This window comes from Uloborus diversus, chromosome 9 (genome assembly GCF_026930045.1).
Source record: "Uloborus diversus isolate 005 chromosome 9, Udiv.v.3.1, whole genome shotgun sequence".
Taxonomy (NCBI): Eukaryota; Metazoa; Arthropoda; class Arachnida; order Araneae; family Uloboridae; genus Uloborus; species Uloborus diversus.
The window spans coordinates 90,022,903-90,038,828 of NC_072739.1; the positions used below are offsets into that span (position 1 = coordinate 90,022,903).

At 32.4% G+C, this 15,926-nt stretch overlaps 2 protein-coding genes across 2 annotated transcripts in view; one reads left to right on the top strand and one right to left on the bottom strand.

Moving 5' to 3' along the window:
* Positions 1–7,101, bottom strand: part of LOC129230369 (uncharacterized) — a 42,082-nt gene extending 34,981 nt beyond the window's left edge. The window contains exon 1 of the mRNA XM_054864767.1: positions 7,009–7,101. Coding sequence (XP_054720742.1) covers positions 7,009–7,045 — 37 coding nt within the window. The 5' untranslated portion in view covers positions 7,046–7,101. The remainder of the gene's footprint in view (positions 1–7,008) is intronic.
* A 474-nt stretch (positions 7,102–7,575) lies between these two features.
* LOC129229893 (26S proteasome non-ATPase regulatory subunit 4-like) overlaps positions 7,576–15,926 on the top strand; it is a 38,251-nt gene continuing 29,900 nt past the window's right edge. The window contains exon 1 of the mRNA XM_054864274.1: positions 7,576–7,708. Coding sequence (XP_054720249.1) covers positions 7,683–7,708 — 26 coding nt within the window. The 5' untranslated portion in view covers positions 7,576–7,682. The remainder of the gene's footprint in view (positions 7,709–15,926) is intronic.

Here is a 15,926-nt window from a genome sequence, read left to right on the forward strand (position 1 = left end):
AGAGATATATTTAGGATTTAATTAGCCCAAAATGATGTTATTCAGTTTGTAAAAGCAGTTTTTTTTATTTGTTTATTTTTTTTTTTTTTTTTTTTTTTGCACATTCAAATTTAGTTAACTGAACTGAATATTTCCATTCAATTTCTTACACTAATATAGGAAAAAAATAAAGGAAGAACCATAATGCAACACAAAGAACAGGGTGGCGACAGGAATTGTGAAAAAAAGTTCCCTGACTTTTCCCTGATTTACGTTGCCAATGATAATGGCTTTCTTTCTTTGCTCTACTTGAAATTCATTGTATGTTTGTATAAAATGCAGTATTTTAAACGTTTTAAGTTGTGTAAAGTTGTTGAACTAAAGATATATTTTAAAAAGATGCTACTTTTTTAATAAAATGGTTAAAAAAAGCGTATCAAGTCAATTTTTTATTGGGGGAAAAACCTACAAAACAGTATATTAATTTTTTCTACAATGGAAAGATTATAGAAAATTAAAATAAAAAAAAAACTTTACTTCCAGAAACACCACTTAGCATAAGAATTTTAAGAAATTATTAAAATTACTCTTAAAAACATATGTGTATTTATGATAGAACTAAAAAGTAATAGAAATTATTTTAAACTAAGTTTTCAAACAGTATAATAATTGTTGCAAGAATAACAAGTAAAATAGTGAAAGAAGAGAATCAATGTAGTTATTCTTATATAACTAACTTTGCATAAATATTGACATATTTATGCAAAACAGATGAAACCATTTGACATCCATTCATGGGGAGCTAGCTTTTCTCTAATCAAGACAGGGGTCTGTCCAGGATTTTTCACAGGGTCCATTTTTTGTGAAAAATCAAATAATTTTGTGAAAAATCAATTAATTTTGTGAAAAAATCAAATAACTTTGCAAAAAAAATTTTTTTTTTTTTTTTTTTTTTTGTAAAAACGAAATTTTATAATTTTGATGGTCCAAATACTGCATCATTGAAGCTTAAACTAAGGTGTTTTTCTTTTTTCTGTTGAGAAAATCATTATTGGTTGTTTTGCTAGCATTTGGGGGGAGGGGGGACATCGCTCTCTGGGAGATGGGCACCCCTCAAGTATCAATATTTATATACAATTCTACATTGTGTAAAAAACACTAGAAATGTTGTATGTATAGTACTCAAAATAATTGAAACAAAAAAATAAAATTCAGGCAAGGATTCAGCATTTAACTTTTTGGCCAAAGACACTCTTAACTAGTATGTTGTGGCCATCACGAAACTTTCTTCTATATTTTTCCTTTTTCTGATCCCTCCCCATGCTTGACGAGGAAGCAATATTCCCAACAAAAACAAAATTACACATGCAAAAACTTGACGACTATCCCAATGTCTGAATTATTGCAAAAGCAAAGCAAAGAGCGAAAATTGAAAGTTATTTTAAAAGCCTTGCTTGAATTAATTACAAATATTTTATTTGTTAACAAACATAAGATGGCAACAGTTAAAAATTTTAAATCATTGAGATAATATTTCCTATCATTTCCATACAATTAAAATCACGAGAAATACGCAGACGACAATCTATTACGATTTATCTTTCTTATTGTTGCATTAATAAAAATATTTTTATTCGCAAAAAAAAAAAAAAAAAAAAAAAAATCAACACCTCTTGGAGCGATCGGCGTCAAAATAGAACCAAAGCCTGTTTACATATGGATTCACATATATTCCAAATTTCAACCAGAACGTAGCATTACTTCTTGAGATAGGGCACTCAAAATGGAAAAAAAGAACGGGTGATTGCGCTACCCCCCTTTTAGCTGTTGACACAAAACTAAAATCAGTTCTTATACCCACTAAGGGCTACTTGCCGATAAATTTTTCTTTCATTCCGTTCATTATTTCTTGAGATACAGCAGTCACAATTGACGACAAAAAACGTTCTACAGCTCAACCCCCGTTTGAGTTATTGACACCAAAATTGAATCAGCACCTGTTCCTGTTAATACCAACATATGGACCAAATTTTGTTTGATTCCGCCAGTAACTTCCTGAGGAATAGCAAGCACGCGTAACTCGAAAAACGTCCCATTGCTCCACCCCCCTTGGAGGAATTCGCGCCAAAAACTAATGGGCACAAGTTCACATAGGGGCACATATGTGTACTAAATTTCGTTCGATTTCATGCGGTAGTTTTTGTTGTAGAGCGGCCACAAAAAACTGGTCACACACAGACGTGACACACATACATACACACACACATACACACACACATACATACATACACACACACACACACACAGACAGACATTTTCCAAAAATGATCGAAATGGATTCAGCACACCTCAAAACTTTCGAATCCGTCAAAATTCGAAATTCGAAAATTTGCACGAATCCAATACTTTCTTCTATATATTAGATATAGAAGAAAGTAAAAAGCACAGAATTTCATTTAAAAATTTTAAATTCCGTGATTTTAATAAAAACTAACAAGATATTTTATTTGTTTACCTCTTAACAAAGCGAACTAAACATTAACAAGTCAAAAAATCCCATCCTTATAGCAGATTCAAAGAGATCACTATCCTCAAAGTAATGGCATCAAAAGTATGCAAACGGTTTGTAAACGAATTTTTTTTTTGTTAAAAACTAGTTTAGAATAGCACTTAAGAGGCCTATGACAAGCGAATCATTGATATATATTGACACATTGAAGCAATAATAACCATCGATTCAACATTTTCAACAACCATCAATTCAACATTTTACTTTTTGACTCATACTAGAAAATAAAATTTCGTTTTAAAAACTTGAAATAAGCGTCGAAACAAAAATAAAGATACTTTTCATTTATTTGTATCTTAATAAAGCGAAGTTATCTTGAAAAAAGAATAAAATGTGATTCTCATATTGGATGTAAAAAGATTGCACTTTTCAAAATTTAGGCATTTAAAGAAAAAAAACGGTAAATAAAGGAGTTAATTTAAAGTCAATCATCCTTGCTAGCATTGAAAAAACAAACCCATATAATTTTTTACCAAAATAATAGTTACTGATAGCATCGCAGATACGCAAGTATTGCATAACAGGTAAGAATATTTTCTAATCAAGTGACTAAAGATTTAATGCCAGTCGCTAAGTGGCAAAGTTGGTAACCCCATCTGAAGCGATCATTTTTTCCCCGCCAGTACTCCGTTTGCCATTCTAAGTTCATTTTCTGATATATATTATTATTGTTTATTAAATCATGAGCAGGGAGAAAAGTGCTTAGGAAGCAAAGTGCTTATGAGCTGCCTTTTCAGAGCAGAGAAGATGGCAACAACACTGCAAAATAGCTATGATAAAACAAACAAGCAAAATTATTTAAAACCAAACTGACTTTCAGCTGTTAATTTCTTTCAAAGAAACAAACAAGCATTATATTTATTTGGCAGTTAGTAGTTATTTATTGCTTGCAGAAGCGGCACAAGTGCAGATTTTTTTTTCTACAAAATTAGCAGATTTTGTATAAGCTCATCCCTCTAATTTAACTTTAAAAAAGGTTTTAAAAATTATTGTTTTTATACACGGAAAAATATGCATTATTTTGATTTCAGACTTGCTCTTTCAATAAACAATTAGTGAAAGATCCGTTTTTGTTTATCAGAATTTTGTGAAGGGTCCGTTTTGGTTGATCGGGATTTTGTGAAAGGTCCGTTTTAGTTATTCGGATTTTTGTGAAGGGTCTGTTAACGGACCCAAATTTCCTCTGGCCAGACCACTGCAAGAACATAGAGTTTAATGAATGAACACAGCATTTTAACAATGAAAAAATAAAGATATTTACTTAAGTACACAAGTTAACTCTATTTCAAATGATTTCAGTATGTAACGAAAAAAAATCTTAGATTGCTTTTGTAGCAAACAACTTTGAAATGCAAGGAAAAGAAAAAAAAGCAATTAGTTAATTTTAAAATATATAAAAGAAGAATACAACTTGGTTATAAAATTAAAGAATCAATTAAGTCTGAAGAAAAGAAAACTTTTATAATCTGCGGTGACAACAAATAGTATAATGGCAACAAAGGTTTTTTTTATTGAAAGTTCAATTTTAGCAATTAAATTAAAAACGCGAAGAAGTAATAACTTTTAAGCTTTTTTAGTATTATTCCAAAAACCAAAGATTTCTTCTTGAAATCGTGATTAGAGTACGCTAATTACTTCGAGACAATGGAATAAAGGCAAAGGAGCTAAGGCATTAATGAAGGCTTCCTCTTTGTCTGTATGGTTTATTTTACATACCACTGAAAGCGCAAAAGGAAATTTCAAGCTAGGTAAAATAAACAACCTAACAGACACAGAAGCAATCTTAGGAAGTTCATCCTGTGGTTAATAAGTAAGAATCAATACTTTGACGTCGAGGAAAAAAGATGCAAATATGTGGCAGTGTATAATCGCACCTCATTAATTTTCCTTTTTTTTTTCAACAGATAATTGGCGGAAAATGCGTGGGGAATTAGAGTACTTAATTTTGTAAAGCAAAAAAAATTTTTTTCTTCATAAAATCAATTTTCCCTGATTTTTTGTTATTTTTTCAAAATTCCCTGACTTTTCCCTGATTAATAAAGTTCCCTGACTTTTCCCTGATCTGTCGCAACCCTGAAGAAGATTCCTAAAAAGTGTAAAAGTAATATAAAAGCAAGAGATTAATTACAAATTTTTTTATATGCATTCATTGCTTGTTATTCGATGGTTACGTTAGTCACACACAGTTTTTCGTAAAAGTACCATTAAGGGCCAAAAAAGTTTCATCTGTAATAAATCTGAAGTACATTTTTAAAAATAAATTGTTTACCTCTTACAAATATATCGGCCAATTTTAAATGCCTGCGTAAGTTTCAGAAAAATTTGCCTCGTAACATAAGCATTGTTTCTCAGGGTTGCAAAAATGTTGGTTAGTCACAATGCCTTTTTTGGTGACAAAACACCTACCAGCGCTTATTTTGCTTCAAATTCTTGGTAGAAATGGAAAATAGTCACCTTGTACATTTTAAATCTGCGTATTAAACCAAAACACATTTATTTTTACTCCCGGTGTAAGTAAAAAGAGTTTAAAATCAGCTGTGAATGTTACGTTAGTCACAATGGAATGACCCAACAAAATTTTCCAATCATTAAATATTTTTACATTAATTTTTAACAGAACCTTGTGAACTGGATCAATGTCTGAGACAACTTTTGCACAAACAACTTCTATTACAATTTTATTGATCATTATTCTCCCATATTGAAATTAAACTCATTTTCTTTTGCGCTTAAAATAAAAAATATAAAAATCAATAAAGTACAATAAATTAATTTTAATTAGTAATTTTAAAAAATACAATAAGTGATCACCATTAGTACAAAATTATTATTCAAAGATCAAAAGAAAAATTAAATATTCATGAGAAAATTAATGCATAATATGAAAGTAAGCAAAATGATATCTGTGAATACAAAAGTTTCAGACTTCCTGAGCAAACACTGGATTCTCAAAGTATTTAAGACATAGTTATGTTCTTTTTAATAAACAGTTGCATGATAAACATTTGCTAGAAAAAAAAGCATTTTTGTCTTCTCCATTGCATCTTAGGAAGTGAATCTCATAATGCCATTAATCTATTTTAGCATTCCTCAATTTTAAGTAATTTATACTATTGTGTTTTTCGTCTCAAATTTTGACAATACATGGTAAACAGGGGCGGATCCAGAAATTTTTGTAAGGGGGGTCAAGTTTCAATGGCCAGCGTTATACTTCCAACATAAAAAAGTATCAGTTGAGGGGGGGGGAGCAAGGAGGATGGCGGATCTCCTCATATGCTACGGAGCCCCCCCCCCCCCCTTAAAAGAGATCAAATTTCTTATTTCAAATTACCCCCTCACCCCTCCCTTCCCTAAATTTTGTATAACTTATGACATGGATCTTGGTGCAAGTTGCCTTAAATTTTAAGTAAGTCATATTTCTTTAGGTAAACAAGCTGGACACGGTTTCGTATAAACTTTGAATATATTTTTCTTTTAAAAATTATAATAAAAATCTCAAAAGAACAATAGCCCAGTAACCGAACTCAGTCAATCCTTTGAAATATGACATGATGAGAAAAAATACCTTGCAGATAGAACCAACCAAAAAAAGGTTAACATTGATTTCATGTACTATTTTTTCGAAAATTGAAGTTTAGTAACAATCATGATATAATTCATGCCACAGGGGGGTCACCTGACCCTTTGACCCTCCCCTGATGGTAACCAGCTTTTACTTGACCATCATTTATGAGATGCAAGAAGTAACACAACGATGGCCCGCACGAACTTCACATTTTCTGGTTCTTCTAAAAGTTTTCATTTTTGCTGTCTTTTAAAAGATGGCTAGTGGTACCCTGTGCTCTTTTTGTCAACAAATGCTATCTTTTTTTTCTTCTTTATGACAAAAAAATAAAATTTTACACATAATTGTGAGATAAAAAACTAAATGTAATTGAGAAATTCAAATTATTGCCCCATATAAATAAAAACCGTTTAAAAAATAAACTTTCAAAATTCTACACTTCCTGAATTAAAATTGGTTCAAATATTTACCATGTGATTTTAATACTGGATTAGTAGGACTCAAATAGTTCGTTGTTGGTCATAAATTTAAAAAATAAAATATTAATAGTACTAAAATAATTGAGACTTGTTCAAACTCCAAAGTGACACATGATTCAACGACTTCAGACTCCTCCTATACGCATGATTTCGATTTTAATTAGCGATTGGTGATGGCATAGAGCAGAGTTTGGCTAAATATGTATTGAGTTTCAGCATTGAATGCACATCTAAATGCATTTTATATCATAGCATTCTGAAAATATCAACAAAAATGACATTATAACACTGCTTCTACTTTTCTTTACACGCACCCACTTAAGTCAGAAAAAAAAGAGAATTTGCTTACACCTTCGGGAGAAAATCATAAATAAAACGAACATTGCCGCCTTTTGTTGAAACTCTCGAGAACTTACCTTTCGTTTTTTTAACATCCCTCGGTTCCGACGACATGATGCTCTCAATTTATATAAATATATTGAAAAATGAAATTCAGGATAATACAATAAAAACCATAGAATATGTTCTTAAATTCAAAAACTTTCAACAAGATAACAGGAATCTCTTCCAAATGCGATAATAATAAAATATAAACCACTTGGATTTGAATTTGACACCACACATTCGAGGTTCGAGCGGTATATTACGGTGCATTATATTAGGCGCTATGGCACAGTAAAAAAATGAGAGAAACAGAAACAAAGCTTCTACTCTTCAATACCTATAGCATAGATGACTGTCGCACTTTGTTCATTAGAAATTAAGCATTTCTAACACGATACTACTGTACATTGAAAAATTCTAGAAACGATATGCAGCAAGTCATCCTAATTTCATCCCAAAAATACTTGAATTGAATAAGTTTTGATTAAAAATTTGAAACTTCTGGGAGAGGAGTATTCTATGGTTCACTAACTGCAATGTTATTGGTATGCGATATCACTCCAGAGACTCGAAGCTCACGACTCTCACTCCACTCAACTCTACACTTTCGTAAATTTACTTTTATTTTGTTAAAGGATTCGCATTGTAATTTCTATGTGGAAGGAATAATTGACATAAGTACAGAGAATTTGTGTAGTTATTCAAAATGGTTTTGGAGAGCACTATAATTTGGTATGTGCTTAAATTTCGTTTATTTTTTTCAAAACTAGTCACTCCTATCTAACGTTGGACATAAGTAAATTGTTTGTTTTGTTTACATGACTTGCAATTTATGAAAATCTTTACTGCTAACAGTAAACTAAACGTAAGCCTTTTTTCGATAAGTTTGGCAGTAAAGCGCTGTTTTTGCTTTAAATTAGCTATAAAGATGTATTATAAAGTAGCAAAATTAGAATTATACTGTTAGTAAGATGGCTCGATGCAGCTATTTCCTAAATGTCATGCATCTAATCTATCATGTTTGACTTAATTTTCAAAGACAAATGTGGAAGTATTATGTTCTTGTGGGTATTTCGCTAATTGCGATATTGACGTGACCGCCAAATTTTAGATGGATTGTTTTATTTTTGCAATGCTGAGTCCAATCAAACCATAGTGGGTCTCTAAATGGATTTACTCATGAATTAAACAAGCTATAGCTTAGGGCCTCCAACTCCTGAAAATTACGTGATTCATTCCAAAAATATTGAATATTTAGTTACAAACCTTGTATTTAAAATTTTTTAACTAATACAAAGGGGAGTGGGGAAAGCCAAAATGAGGCAAATTCTGTTCCTTGCTACATCCTGCATAAAAAATAAAAATCATGGTTCTCACTTTTCTGTAACATATTTGGGATAAATTTTTGAGACTTGCATGTTTCATGCCTTGCTAATTATTTAATCCTAAATTACTATTTTGGAAGTTCTTTTTTAAATTTAAAGCAGGAGTTTCTTACAGAGTTAGAATGATTTGGCAAAGCTATATGATCAAGTATTAAAATGTTAGTGCCTGGCAAGGGAAAATGAAGAGCTTTAAATAATTTTTATTTTAGAGATTTTTCAAAGAAATTGAGATTAGTTGAAAAAAATTTCAATTTTATTTATCATCAAGAGTGAATAGTATAAATCAGGGTTTCTCAAAATGCATGCCTCAGCACCCTAATTCACCAACTACAGATGCTCTGCAGAAATTTTATATTCTAAATATGAAAAGATTCTGATTCTTCTAGCAATTTTGGTTCCCCTTTAACTTATTTTACCAATTGATCTTCCTCCACTACAATTTCCTTCATAAACTTATGTTTTAGAAACATGCCAACATTGAAACACGTCCATCGCTGAAAATTGAGTATCCTGTTTGAGATTTCAATTCCTTTGAATCCTGAAAATATTTGAATTATTTATAAAGTTTTGAAGAGTTTTATTATATGCTACCCTAACTCAATCGACTCATTTTATTTATTATTTTAGTACTTTATTAACACTATTTTAATTGCTCCTTCGTGCTGTGTAAAATCAAACAAAAAAAAATGTAGTTTGACACTTGGTTAGGATTTTTATAAAATTTTCTATGCATTTTATAGAAAGCATATAAAATATTTTTGGAGACTCTGAATTGGTTTAAGTTCCGTAGAAATGCATAGCAACAGTGTTTAATAACTGGGGGGGGGGGATTTTTATTTAGGGGGGCTTCCGATCTGTGGAAAAGGTTGCTGTATATACAATGCTTGAAGTATTTGCTGAACAATTTAGGTGAAACGATTATGTATTGCAGAACATAGTGAAGTATTCTGCTTTTTGGCAACCCAGGATAATTGCTTTGGAGACTTTATTATAAACTATTTCATCTAAAATGCAGTTTCCTGCCAACTTCTCATTTATTTATTTATTCAGCTTTTTATTTTTTTGTTTTGAAAAAAAATCAAAAATCTATTTTAATTTAAATTTTCCATATGTAAAAACACATTGAATAATTCTCTTTTAGAATGCAAAGTTTTAATCATTTATTTTTTATGAAAGTTGTAAAAACTACCCCCTCCCCTGTTTTATATCTTAAAACTTTCCGGTTGTGGTGGCCACTAAGTTGTTGATGTCTTTCGGTTTACGACATTTCTTATTATTTCTTCAGCAGGACACAATATCAGGGTTATTTAATTAGACCACGTTGGTTTAAACCAAGTGGTTAAAAAAAAACATTTGTTTTTTCAAAAATACTTTTTTTGAAAAACTTTGTTTTTCCCCAAATGTTTTCATAAATTTTGCAAATTATTACAGAGAGTAAAATCTAATTAGCAAAGTAACTAGCAAAGCTTTAGGGTTAAATTAAAGATCGATAAATTTAGAAACTTTTTTTTTAAGGTAATGCAAGTTCGCTAAATAGTTTTTTTTTTCTTTTTCTTTTTTCAAATCAATTCAACATTTCTAATCATTGCAGCTTTTTCTATTAGGTACCTAAATATACAAGGCAGACCAACTAAGTTTTCTAAAATTACATGTAGAAAAAAATCCAAGTAGTTCATTTTTATTTACAGTCGACTCCCGCTACAACGCGATCCGACTCACGCGAAATAGCTATAACGTGATTTTTTTCCGGAACAACGAATTTTAGAGCTAAAGCAAATTTCTCGCTCTCAACACGAAAATATTTGAAAAGAAATCGTGCTGTTAAGTTTCGGCTTTCTTATTAACAGGAGTGCCCATCCCCCCTCCCCCCCAAGCTCAATGGCGCTAATTTGCCCCCAAAAATCTTCTCGCTTTCGAATCGGGTTAAATATAACAGTTTTTAGAGTGTTTAATTTCCAGTCAAAATCATGGGGGGGGGGAGTAGCGCTAAGAAATAGCATTTGAACTGAAATATTGTTGGATTGTTGACCTGTCTTGACTTCCCAAAATTTACAACATGTACCTTGAGTGAACAAGTTTTGGGTACCCCTGAATCGAATTTTGCTACACCTTATTTTTTTTTCAAACGTATGAACAATTACAAGAAGAGTGGATTAAACTTTCTGGCTTGGGATGGAATCATTACTAGATGTATACAATATGAATCCATAAAATATGAATCTTACTTTATTGTCAATTAGATAGGGTGTTCGGGGGGTTCTCCTCCGGAAAATTTTCGAAATAGTTCTTTTAAAACCAGTTATAGACGATCTCTGGTGATGTTTGGGGGATAAAATGTTTGGTGTGCCCTTCCCGGTAATTTTTTCAATATCGAAACTTTAAAAGCGCAATTGTGGATAGTTTAACGGTATGTGAAAGAGGGCTTTTCCTTTGGTTTCATAATTGTAGTTCTAAAAACGCAGTTTTAGACTATTTGTGGTAATGTTCGTGAAAGAAGAGATCCTAGGGCTTGCCCCAGGAAAATTTTCAAAATTAAAGTCTTAAAAATGCTATCTATGGTTAGGGGAAAAGCAGTTTTCTGAAATTGAAGCTCTAAAATCGCAATTGTAGCCTTTGTGACGTTAAGAAAACGAGTTTTCGGAAGCTCTCCCGGAATTTTCTCGAAATTGAAGCTCTGCAAACCAAATTTAACACGAATTTTTAATGATGTTCACGAGAGTAGGGGGGAGGGGAGAGGAGCGCTCCACTTAAATTTTCGAACTTGTAGCTTTAAAAACACAGTTTTGATAGATCTGGATAATGTTAGTGGAAGGTGAATTTCGGTGCCATTCCCCCGGCAATTGTTTGAAATTGATACTCCAAAAGCGCAATTCTAGTCTTGTCCTTGATTGGTCAAGGAAAGAGGGGGGGAATCAGGGGCTCTCTCCTATAAATTTTTCAAAATTGCAGTTCGACACATGCAGTTTTGATGACTCTTGATGATAAAGAGGGTGTTACTCTGGCGCTCTCCTGCAAGTTTTCCAAAATTGAAGTTAAATATCCAAAAAAGATGGATCATATACACCGTGACAGATATGTTTCAGAAATCCTTAAAAATTGATTCAGCTATTCAGCACACATCGAAAATCAGAACTCGAGATTTTTAACGAATCAAATATGCTTCTATACATATCAGATATAGAAGAAAGTAAATATGATTTACGAAACATAATTTAAACACCTTAAGAACAGGCTATTCTACCTCCATCAGCAAAAACCAACATCACTGAAAGTTTTAATAAAAATCATCTAATGATAAATTGAAACAATCAGTTTAAAAATGGTAGAGAAGATGGGAGTAAAGTGAAATGAGAAAAATTCTTCATAAGCTTAAGCTCGTTAACGAAGAAAATATATTAATTGTCAATTGGAGGGATAAAAAATATGTTATTCGCAAACTTCTAAACTAGTTCTTAACGATTGTCGAGGTGCAAATGAATCAATGGAAGACTAGAGCATGCTGGTCAGAATTATTACAAACAATAAAACATTTTTGACCCCTCTCCCTCTCATTGATTTTACGCATGCATTCATCATGCAAAATTGTGCTACTTTAAGAAAATTTATAAAAAATTGAAAAGAAATCAAATCGTCTGATCCAGATTTAAAACGGACACTAACTCCATGCCGTCTGTGATGTTCTCTTCATTGAAAAAGAGACTCGGTCATTAAATTTTGGAAAGGAGTACCAGGGCCGTTGCTAGGTCAAAAAAAACTGGGGGTTTGGAGAGGGATACGCTTTTGGCGGCTCGTTAATTGTTTCGAACGCATGTTCCAATATGCAGAGAGAGAAGATTTGCTTCTGGTTTAGCAGGGATAGTCATATTATTAGACCTTGGTACTAGCAATATAAATTTAATCGTAAGGATAATATTCAATCAGAATTAGGAGGTGTCGGAGGGATACCTTCTTTGATTATTTTGAAATTGAAGACAAAAAAAACGCAGTTTTAGACTATATTTTAAGTTTGGGAGGAAGGGGAAGAGGAGGTCCATGATAGCCTCTCCCGATAATTTTTCCAAATTTAAGTTCTCAACACAATCGTACGTTATATTTAATTGTGTTCAAAAAAGGGAGTCTGGGGCTCTCCCCCGGGAATTTTCAAGAATGTTATTTGAAAAACACAGTTTTAGATGACCAATGGTGATGTTAAGGGAGGAAGAGACTCGGGGGTCATCGTTCTATAATTTTTCAAAATACAAACTTCAAGCACGCATTCCCAATTGCAATTTATTTGATTGTGACACGTAAAGGGGAGTCTGGGGGCTCTCCCCTGGGAAAAATCTGAAAATTGTAGTTTGAAAAATGCAGTTTTAGATGATCTATGGTGATATTAAGAAAAAGAGAGGTGCCCCCCCCCCCCCTCGATTTTTTTTTGAAATTTTGCAGCCTTAAAAATGCGATGGTAGACATTTTTTTTTTTGTTAAAATTTAGTGCACCGCCAGTTTCTTGAAATTAAAGCTCCAAAAACGTAATTTAAGACAACCTTCTATGAAATGGGGAGTTTTGAAGGGGCTCGAGACCAGAAATGTTTCGTAATTGAAGCACTAAAAGCGAGATTTAAGATATTTTTCGATGATAATGGCGAAAGAGAGATAGAGAGGAAGGGGGGGGGGGGGGGCATTCTCTTGAAAAAATTTCGATCTGTTGAAACCGCAGTTTTAGAAGATTTTCGGTAATGTTAATGGGTGGAGAGATTTGGAGTCCTACCCTGGCAAATTTTCAAAATTAAATTCAGTTAACGCAATTGTAGACGATTTTAAATACTGTTATAGGAATAGAAGGTTTTGGAGATCTCCCCCGAAAAATTTTCTGAATTGAAGCCTTAACAATGAAATTTTTGAGGATCTTTGGTCATATTTGGAGAACGACAGTTTCGGGACACCTCAGGGAGTTTTTTTTTAAATTAAAGTCCAAAAGACGAAATTTATTCGATCTTGAATGATGATGAATGATTAATTGAGAGGGCGTTTCTCGGAGGTTACGTTGGGAGCACTCTCACAGCTTTTCAAAATTGCAGTCCTAAATACTTAGGTGTAGGCCATCTTTAATGACGTTAGGGTAATCGATTGGGTTTGAGAACGTTTTCCCGGGATTTTTTCAAAATCTAAGTTTTAAAAACTCACTTCCAGGCCAGCTTTGGGGACGCAAAAATAAGGGTTTGGAGTTCCCCACTCTTCCTTTCAGTTTGGCTACGTCCCTCCTATCTTCATTGTAAATTTCAGTAATTGATAAACATATTGTGGTAATATTTTTTTTTCAATTTTCCTTTGCCGAACACGATTATTTGCTTGGATTTTCCATAATAAAGTTTTCAATTTCCCGCACAATATTTTTGTTTTCTTGCAATACAAGCATTTGCGGCCTTAGAAAAAGGACTTTTTTAACATTTTGAACGGATATGCTAATTTTCTGCAATACCTTAGGTCTCTATTCCACTTCATTTTATTTTAAATATGCCACCTGCATCTCTTGATCAAACTTTGATTTACTTACGATTTTTACATTCAAACATTTAGAACTTTTAGTGCAAGTATTCATTATAATACTTTCTCTCTTTGCATTTAACTGTTTTTTTTCCCCTCTATCTCTCTATTTCAAATTTATTTCGGTGACTAATACATTTTTCTCCACTTAGCAATGATTTTCAGGACAACATTTTTCATCAAAAAAAAGTATATACATATGGGAATGTTTCGGCGACCCCTATCCTATGGTCTGTCCTATCAATTTATCTATTTTTATTTTTTTTTAACTGCAGAATCATGAAGCATGGTTTTGTATAACCAGGGCCGCCGAGAGACAAGGCGTGCAACATGTTAGTTTGGTCGCCTGTTCTCTTTCCCATTATTTAAAATTTTACTCTATGCACAATGTTTTTAATTCGAACCAAGCCCATAGTTTCCGAATTGGCAGACATACGCACTCTGCGGCCTAGTGAAGAGTGCACTGTACTGAATACTTTTTTTGTGTTAGTAAAAATGTTTGAAGTGTACATTTCCACGGCCCTTACTTACTCTTGAAAAAAGAGAATTATGCATGTTTTTAAACTGTATTTTAAGATTACATTTTCTATTCAAATTTGACAGAAAAAATAACTTTTTGTCACTATTATTCCACTTCTTCATTTATAATTACTATTTTAATTTTTTAAAACCACGAAGAGTTTTCCTTTTTCTTCGTTAGTTACATCGCTAAAATGAAATTGGCGGCCACACTTCTGAAAAACGGGGAGGGGGGCGGCTTGCTACGGCGACGGTTCGCGTAAAAGTACGCGGAAAAAGTATTATTAATGCTTCTATTTCTTGTTGAATGAGTTTAAATATTTTTTCTTTCCAAAATTCAAAAATTTCATGTTCTAAATAAAAAAACCTTCTGGAAAAAAAATACCCCCCAAAAATTTTGATGGCGCAACTTGCGCCATAATCCCCCCCCCCCCCTGTGGGCACCCCTGCTTATTAACTACTAAACATTGATTCATGAATGTACTTTCATCTTTTCAGCATCACTTGACTGTGCAAGTTCCTTAATACCGCATTATAAACATAGCATTGTTAGTGTGTATGTATCACTACTCCTCATATTTTTCATTTATTTATTGTAAATTATGTAAATATGAAAGGTGGTGAAATATTGTGGCACTCAGACACGCTGTTTCATCTAAACTTCAAAAATGGACACAAAAAGCGAAAGTTTGCGACAATTTAAGAAAAGGTAAAGATTCTTGATACGCTTGAACAACTAGAAAGTGGGTCGAAGGTAGCACGACAATTAGGTATGGGTTATCTTTCATACCTATAATTAAAAGTCGAGAAGGCAATCCGTATAAGTCCACGGGGTCTAAGAGAGGTGTTAAGATGTAAATGTTATAAAAGTAAATGCGAAGCTACTGTATTTAAAAATGTATTAGAATGACGATTTGATTGCTCAGGATAAATCATCATCTTCAATTTTTAAGTTATAAATATAACTTATTGTATCTACTGTATAGTACTCGTGCAGTGCGATGCTTTATTACTACTACATACTGTATGTACCGTACTGTTTTTTTTTTGTTTTGTTTTTTTGTCTCTCTCCCATTGATCATTGATTTTGTGCATCGTAACAGTATTTTATGTTGAATACTGCAACTGTTTTAAAAATATGATAAAAATTCAGCTCTTTGTATAAGAAACGATAATATATAGTTAAAAAAGGGCAAAAACAGTTTAAAGGGTGTTTAAATATCTAAAATGATTGGATATGTTAATTAAAAAAAAACATATACACAGCACTTTTCCACAACGCGAAATTTCGACTTACGGGAAGAGTCTTGGAACGCATCCCCCACGTAAGTCGAAATCCGACTGTATTCAGTTATCATTATTTTTCAATCTTTTGCATTTTAAAGTAGTCCAATAAGCATATTTCAACCAAAACTTTATTTACTACCTAATTTGTTTGTTTACTTAAGATTTGTTGAGATAGATTATGTATCATTGAAGTGATGCATAGTGTGATAGACATCGGTAAACGATATTTATCC